An 8,467-nucleotide genomic window follows, 5' to 3' on the forward strand; every position below is an offset into this window, starting at 1 on the left:
GAGACAAAATATTAGTATCAAAAAGCTCGGAATACCTGTGCCTCGACCCTCCGGAAGTCCAGAATGCTGTGCGAAGAGAACATTGTTAAGGAACCCATAGAATGTCCTAAACGCTTGTATTCGTATATAAACCAAAGGACAAAAATAAGAAGAAATGTCTCTTCATTATGGGGAGACAATACTGCCTCATCATTAGTAGAGGACGACTTTAGCAAAGCTCAAGTATTCTCAAACTACTTTAGCAATGTATATACCATAGGAACATCCTTCTCACCAGTCCATGAGAATCCCCCTACACAAACACTGGTCAGCATGACCATTAAAGAACTCGATGTCCTTGGTCTGCTAAATAAACTTGACATAGGCAAATCCACTGGACCCGATGAACTACATCCTAAGTTACTAAAGGAATTAGCTAACTTTGTTGCGAACCCTTTAAGTATATGTTTTAGTCCATCCGTAACCCAGGGTTGCCTACCAAAAGACTGAAAGAACGCCATAGTAAGTCCTGTCTTCAAAACATAAGCTGGAGAATTACCGACCAATTAGCCTAACTAGTATGGTTGTTAAAATCTCAGAAAAGATTATTCGGGAGGAGCTTTTTAAGTACCTCGAGGAAAACCGGATCATGTCGGAGAAGCAAAACGGTTTTAGAACAGGTTATTCTTATCTCACGAACTTATTAGTCGCTCGTGAAAGCTGGTGCGCTCTTAAGGACCAAAAGTTACCTGTAGACGTAGCCTACATCAACTTCAGCAAAGCTTTCGACAAAGTTCCGCATAACCGGCTGTTATATAAGCTAAGGAAAGTCGGGATTGGAGGCAATCTATTGATGTGGATAAAAGACTTCCTAGTTGGGCGTCAACAAGGAGTAAGGGTGAACTTCAAGTTGTCTAGCTGGGAAACTGTGCTTAGTGGAGTCCCCCAGGGTACATTTTTCTGGCCAGTGTTATTCCTCTTGTACGTAAATGACCTCCCTCGTCTACTATCGTTATCAGTCTTGCTCTATGCTGGCGATGTCAAGATATGGAGAGCGATACAAAGTAAGGGTGATAGCTTAGAACTCTAAAACGAGCTGGAGAAATTATCTGAATGGTCCCAAACCTGGCAATTGCCGATAAATACTTCCAAGTGTATTGTGATGCATATTGGTCATCAAGGTACAGATACATAAACGGTGAATAAAACTGAGCTACCTATTGTCCAGACACATAATGGCTTAGGAGTCATCGTTAGTCAAGACTTAAAGACTACTGCACACTGCCTTGCAATAGCCGCCAAAGGTTTTAGAACTTTATGGTTCATACGTGGGGCTTTTAGTCATATCGACGCTAAAACACTTCTGACTTCGTATACAGTGTTCGTGCGTCCTAAACTTGAGTACAGCATACAAGCAGCTAGCCCCTGCCTGAAAAAAGACAGTGAGCTCTTGGAAGGGGTTCAGAGAACAGCAACTAAGCTGATTCCCTGAATAGCGAAGCTCCCATATGATGCTAGACTGACCAAGCTAAACCTATTCCCGCTGTCATATTGAAGAATCAGAGGCGACTTAATTGCAGTTTTCAAATTGCTTAGTGATAAATTTGCACCTGATATGCCCTCATTTTTCTTGTCTTCCAAAACAGAAAGTTTACGAGGACACTCCAAAAAGGTTAACAAGCCCAGAACGAATTACTTGTCAGCTGACTATCGAATTTCCCATTGAATCATCAACGAGTAAAATTCATTACCTCAGCACGTGGTTGAGGCTCCATCCGTCAACTCTATCAAAAGAATGTTAGATCAACTGAGAAACCATCATTGCCAGGACTAAAACGGGCCATCAAGCCTCCTGTTCTTTCCAAACTGAAACTGATGTTACCTAGTCATATGAAATCATAAAATGGTTAACTCCCGGGATGTATTAATTCTGGAAATAAACTTCAATGATTTATTAATTGCAACGTAAGATTGTTATTGAAACTGAAGGTGTGACCTTGACTAAGGGACCTTGTCGGGACATTTGTCAGCACAAGTAAGCTATAACCCCTTATAACATAATATACCTTTAGAGATATCATGTCTTCTCTGCATATATCTCAGATGTTTTTTCTTATAAGGTGATGTTTTTGTCTTGTTTGGTTATATTAACTACATTTTCATTTGCTTGGTTGCAACTAAACTGTTTAGGTTATTTGCTTGGACCCAATGAATTACCATAAGTACTTTGCTCCTCTGTGTTTTCGAAATCCTGGTTTTAAATCCAAATCCTTATTCAAAGGACGTTACCTCATCAAAGAGGCTGTGACACGTTGGTATAATAGACCTTATTTATCCTTATTAACAGGAAGATTGAATACTTCTGACTCCAAAAAAAGCGAAGGGAATGTTTCAAACCCAGATATGTCCGAGAGCCTTCCAGATGATGTAAATCCTAAAAACGGTGAGAGAGGAGGACCTTGTGGCCCAGAGCCAACGCGATATGGGGATTGGGAACGTAAAGGACGTTGTATCGACTTTTAATGATAATGGACAATATTCGGACTAGTTTTTGTAGTGACTTTGTACATGATGTGAATTTTAGCCAAATAAATGATTGTCGAAAGCTTTTTTAATTTTTATATTGTTCGTGTACCAATATATATTTATAATGTTTTGACGATTTTAGGTTGAATAATGATCAGATGGCTTCAAAACAGAGAACTAACTTCAGTTCACAGTGTTCCATCTATGGATCTCAGTTGTGGGCTGAAATCTTATCATTTACGACAGATATTGCCTCAGGACGCATTAGATGATATATTTCTTGGTTTTTCAGCAGATGGTTGCTTCTTGATTTCATACAAAAATGATTTCAAACATCATGTACTTAGGTTTTGGCTCTTTCCACCAAGTTCTAACGGAAATCTTGGCCCAAAGCTTACTCTGCACAGTGAGAGAAAATTTTTAAGAACAAGTTACTGCACAGATCTTCATAACGTTCCATGTGTTAGGTTTGTACAGTCCCTGGCGGTTTCCAACTCCTTTTTAATTCTTGCATGCAACGTAAGCACCCTCACAGCTGATGTGATCTTTTCCGTTTTTAAATTAAGACGAGGTTGACCCATAGTGATTTATGTTTATCTTACCCAGTAATGGCTTTTTATTTTAATCGCTACAGGTCGCTTCACGTAGTCATCGGCCTTTACATGAACACTTCTTAGCAGGATATGTTACAGAGATCTAATACCTAAATTCACATCAGTTATGGCTATCTACTTTATGGGACCTGTATTTGGTTTCGCAGTTACACACCTTGAATTATTTCAGGGATTTTTTTCTATTTGGAAGTTTTTTATGATCGTGAGGTATATAAATGATACATCTACTTACCAAAGTTTGTGGTAAAATCTAGCCTTCCGAACGTCGTTAATAACAGTGAAAGTTCATTTGACATCGTCTTATCCCTCTTAAAGTAAATAGTTCGTAGGAACTGACCTGTATTAAGGCCTAATCTGAGTTTAAAAATCTAACTTTTGCGTGTGTGTATTATCTTACTTTTCTTGAAGGTTTCATACCCACTGATTTTATAGTTTAAGAAATCACAATATGCGTGCGAAACGCTAGCTTAACTCTTATGATGTGCTACTGCTAAAGCTGTTCATTGTGTCATTTTGTTTTTCAGGAAGGAAACATGTGTTTTACTACTCAACTTTGTTTGCTAACGTTTTAAATAAATCCTAAAAGTGTTGTAGAAAAATGTAGGTTCCTCACGGACGACAAGTTCGCCTAAAGCACTGTTTGGCTATGATATGATCACCTAGAGATGATAAATCCGTTAGTGAAGCTATAGATCTCCAAATTAAGTTTTTCGGGTTTTGAATAGATTTTAGGAAAAACCAAACAGTCAAATCAATATTTGTTGATCTTAACTGTTCAGGTAGGTACAGACTTCTTAATCGGCGTTCGAGAAAAAGGTCATCTATGGTTGATACTTTGACTCGTTTAACCCAACATCACTCACAGAGATGCGGAAGCACCTCCTGTGACACACTCAGTTCGAGTCGGTTAACATGCAACTACCAATCTTTTGTTATTGAAATATTTCGTCCAATATTCAACAAAACCTTGGGGTTTATTAGGTTTTTTTTCGGCAAAACGTCTGTTTTTTCTATTGTTGACTAAAATTTACATCATTTATATGGCGGATTAATAACTTGATTCAGACTCTTACACCCTACAACAACACGGGAAAAGCATACAGAGAATTGAATATTTCGAAACAAGTGACGACACTTTCTACAGGGGGCTTAGAAAATGTAATATGCTTAGAAGTTTATCAAAATGTTATTTTCTTGTCAACAACTTTAAAGAACTCCACCAATGGAGCTGAACAAACTTAATTTTTCGCTTTGGCGACGTCAGAAATGTTTCGTATCTAAAAGTGTTTGATTTCATACAATGCAGCAAATAACTGCAGTTTCTCGTTTAATGTTGGTCGTCATAAATTATCCTGATTTGATAGGTGTTAAAAGTTTGCACTGCCTACAAGTTCAGAACAGCGTTAAAAGAAATTCTAAAGGGATAAATATTTTCTGTGAAAGATTTCTTGTTCTCTATTTTTAATACCTAGAATGATGGCAGTGGGTTTGTTGCTGCGTTTGGTCTTATGCCAGATTTAGATTGTGATATCTGTTCCGAGGCATCATCTGCTCAAAATTGTTTACCTAATAAATCCACTTGCAGTATTCATTCGCATGTGCTGCCTCTTAATCTCGATATATCTCTTGCTCAAGAATCCCCCATCCCAATAAAAAGTAACAGAAATACTTTGAATTTCCAGGAGATTTCAGCCCGGTGCACTTCCCATTTCGTACCACCATGTTTACGTTCATTTGACGAAAATTCTTGTTCCAATAACGCTAATCATTGTAACGGCTATTGTTTCACTTCGACTGGCTTGCCGATTGGAAGGATTCATGTTGGCGTTTCTCCAAATACTGGACATTTACGAATCGCGTGGGCTAATCCAGATGCACAAGTTAAAATAATGTCTTGTTCTTTCAAACCTTCTACTAATTCTGGTGATTTTTCCTTTTGCACACTACCTAAGGTATTATTATTAACTGTATTTTCACTTTTCGATTAATGAAAGCTTTCAATACTTTTCTAGTGTGAATGAAACCAAGAAAAGTTTTAAGAGTTCGATCCTGTTAGTAGTCTTGCGAAATGACAAATTGTAGGATTGCAAAATAATCTCTCTACAATGTCTGGTTTATCTTTGAGTTTGGATATAGTTTCCATTTCGGATTCGTATTAGCTTCAATTTCTGAACAACCTTCCAATACTAGTTTAGGATTTATCAGCAGTAGACATTTACGATCAAAATGAAACTTCAGACCTGGCCGCCAGTGCTATACCATCCAGCCATTGAACCAGATCAAAACCTTCCACATTTATGCTATAATGTTGATATCATTTAGTATCATCGATTTAAACCTACGCGAGAAATATCTAGTGACGGTGAAACAACTATTCAATGTTTCCTGGATATCATTTTTTTGTAGGTGGTATTTTGATGACACATCTTTCACATAGAACATGAGAATTGGTGTTTTGATTATGTCGACTAATTGTAGTTGTGACAAGTGCTTAAACCAAATATTGCATCATAGATCAATTTCATCAAAATTGATTCTGATATTATTAGGATCACTAAATATTCGAACTCTGCGAATTCTTTTTTTTAATGTACTAAGGGCACTTCCACATCAATCGGAAATTACCCTGAATCATTGAGTTATAAACCTCCTCTTATCACACATAATTATTGTTCAACGTGCTATTCGTGGCCGGATGAAAACGAACTGTGTCAAGAAGAACATAACTCCTCAATAATATCTAGTTTAAATTCTTCGAAATGCATTTTTTCCCAAGATTCACTCAATGTTTATTTGGTTAGTGATGCTTCAGCATGGCCGGATAATCACTCAAATCTACTCGTAAGTTCGGTCGTATGTTTTTCCAAACAAGTCTAAATCATATTTTCATTTAAAGTTTTACTATTAAAATAATTTGGAAACTACTCCAGTTTCTACAGTTTAGTTTGCTGTGTTGTCATACATTCCAGGTGAGTCATTTCTTCAAACTTTGTACGGTTATTGTTTAAACTATTCTAACAACGTGGGATCTGAAATTAGTGTATGCTAGTTGGAGTCGATACAGTTTAGTTCAGTACAGAAAAAGCCTAAACAATAGTATCCTTATTAATAGAAACTGGATATAGATAAGACAGTCAGTTGGTCATCACGAACATGAAGTCCGACATGGTTTCGTATTAACTCAAGTTTTCATACCACATTAGCAGGATGAGATGGATGTAACAAAATATAGAGTGAATACATCTACGCCATTGTGAATGATTCTGAACCATCTCACATAGTCTCTAATCTCTGATTGCGTTTATCGCATGGGCCAAAACCAAGTGATTCAGATCAAGAGTTAACAACTTCACAAGGTCATTACATCGTTGGTAAGAGATTCTTGGGTCTTAGTCGGTGACACCTCTTACCAGATTCTACATAGGGTTCGAACATTTAAAGCTGCAATATGTAGTTTGAAGCCTCATTTCAGATATAGCATTGTGTGAACTCAAATCATCAACACTGGTGGCGTAAGTAGAAGCTGAACACGGAAGAGAAGGGTTCATAGTGCAAATAGAAAGCATTGTTGAAAAATAAAGAATGATAGCAGAGGGTGTAGAATGGAAGGCAAGAGTTAAGACTGATGGTCGAATCTTAAATTTTTTAAATTTTAGTTAGCTCAAAATCCTCATATTTCCCGGTTAGTTTCATTGTCTTTTGATTTCACTTCATTTGAGGGATAGTATCAATTACACAGTCTCGTGAACAATTATCAGATACAGACGCAAATTATCATCATTCATGGTATATCAGTCGGAGTCCTATTTGTCACTTTACTAACTGACATGTGCCCATGAAGAGATAAAAAAGGGATGAAAAACATCAAATAATAAAGCTTCCAGATTTGGAGGATGATAGCGAATGGATGCATCCACGTCATCGCAACTAGTCTTGTTAATCTGTATATATCTTACAGCAAGAGGATACCATCCATATACTGATCGTGAAAAAGTCTTGGGATGGTAGACTTAAACCATTAATACTCATCTCATATTTGTTTCCAAAATTTTTTTTTTTTTCAATATTTCTGACAATTATTTTTTCTAGCCGGATGGTGCTGAGAGGATATACCACAACTGTTCAGGAGAAAAATATTCTCACGATATTCATTCACCACAGCTTTATGTAAAAAGCAGAATGCTTCCAGACACTTGGGTCCCATCACTGTTATCCAGACGTTCATGTTTCTTTTCATGTATTCTGCTGACATATCTTGCAATGTTGCAAGATATTCGAGCTTCTTATTTACATTGGGTAAGTATACTATTTTTCAAGCTTCCCAATTGCAGTCCATATTTGTATGGGTTGTTTTCAAATAGTTCTTCAGAGAAGCTTGAGAAATAGTACGCCCATTAACAGATGGAACTAGTTTTGTTTTCAAAGGTAAAATCACTCACTTGTTCAATGCTAATTGACATTTTAATCAATTATTATAAAGTCGGATAATCATATGGTCAAAATAAAGTAATAAGATGTCTGGAACACTCACTACACTCATATGTTCCTTTCACAGAAGCAAAATCTTTTTCACCAGTTTTTTTTCTTTGAATATACTATTAAGTGTCTATTCATCTATTTATCATCAACTCAAGATATTCGATTCCTATATGAGGAATGAAATAAAGTACACAGTATAGTACTTTTCGAATTCTATGTGGCCTATACAAGTTATAATTATGCCGAAAACCCTATAAATATTATTTAAAGCCACTTAAATCATTTGGAGAATATGTTTATCTTAGAACTGACTTATCACACTTATTCAAGTAGATAAATTAATATTCTCAAGTTGGATTCATAAGCCAGTCTATGTTAGACCAACACTGAAAACCTAGAGGCACTAGACGGCCGTTTTGCCCTAGTACGAGACCCGTCAGCAGTTCTCATCATCGATCCCACGCGCGGAACTCCAGCCCATCACCTTCGGTTTCGCGTGCGAACACTTAACCTCTAGGCCACTGATCAGGCATCGAACGGTGCTAATGTTCAACTTCAATCGATCCATGATCTTGCGCAACCCTTCATCCATTGTCTGAGGTGGATAACTGCCTCACACCCGACACGGATTGTATTCCACTGGTCACGGTTTCTCACTAGAACTCCAAGAAATCTATCTTGAAGCTAGTCACTAGTGAGTACAGGTAACATAAAACTTTAAGTTACATTCCCTAATTTCAAGTTACTTTCAGATTTAACTTAATGGATTAAAGTTATCTACGTCTTCGATTAAAGGTATTCGTTTGTTAGCAAGGGTATACTCTGTTGACATTGTGTTGTATTTTAATAATCAGCGGTGCTTGCGCTTA

General features: G+C 37.0%; 2 protein-coding genes across 3 annotated transcripts in view; both read left to right on the forward strand.

Annotated features, from left to right (window-relative positions):
* Window positions 1-2,187: 2,187 nt before the first annotated feature.
* On the forward strand, window positions 2,188-2,502 carry Smp_058970 (hypothetical protein; the record flags this gene model as incomplete). Its single annotated transcript, XM_018796939.1, has 1 exon — window positions 2,188-2,502. One exon carries the CDS (start codon window positions 2,188-2,190, stop codon window positions 2,500-2,502), a length of 315 nt encoding a protein of 104 aa, XP_018652030.1.
* A 165-nt stretch (window positions 2,503-2,667) lies between these two features.
* Smp_153860.1 (hypothetical protein) overlaps window positions 2,668-8,467 on the forward strand; it is a gene marked incomplete at its 3' end in the record, with an annotated part of 8,495 nt that continues 2,695 nt past the window's right edge. Inside the window, exons 1-4 of one of the 2 annotated variants that reach the window (XM_018796941.1) lie at window positions 2,668-2,972; window positions 4,592-5,071; window positions 5,718-5,960; window positions 7,209-7,415. In XM_018796941.1, the coding sequence (XP_018652032.1) occupies window positions 4,628-5,071; window positions 5,718-5,960; window positions 7,209-7,415 (894 nt within the window). In that variant the 5' untranslated portion in view covers window positions 2,668-2,972; window positions 4,592-4,627. Of the gene's footprint in view, window positions 3,025-4,591; window positions 5,072-5,717; window positions 5,961-7,208; window positions 7,416-8,467 lie in introns of both variants that reach the window. The other variant, XM_018796940.1, reaches the window with a different exon arrangement.

Source organism: Schistosoma mansoni, chromosome 4 (assembly GCF_000237925.1).
Source record: "Schistosoma mansoni strain Puerto Rico chromosome 4, complete genome".
NCBI lineage: Eukaryota > Metazoa > Platyhelminthes > Trematoda > Strigeidida > Schistosomatidae > Schistosoma > Schistosoma mansoni.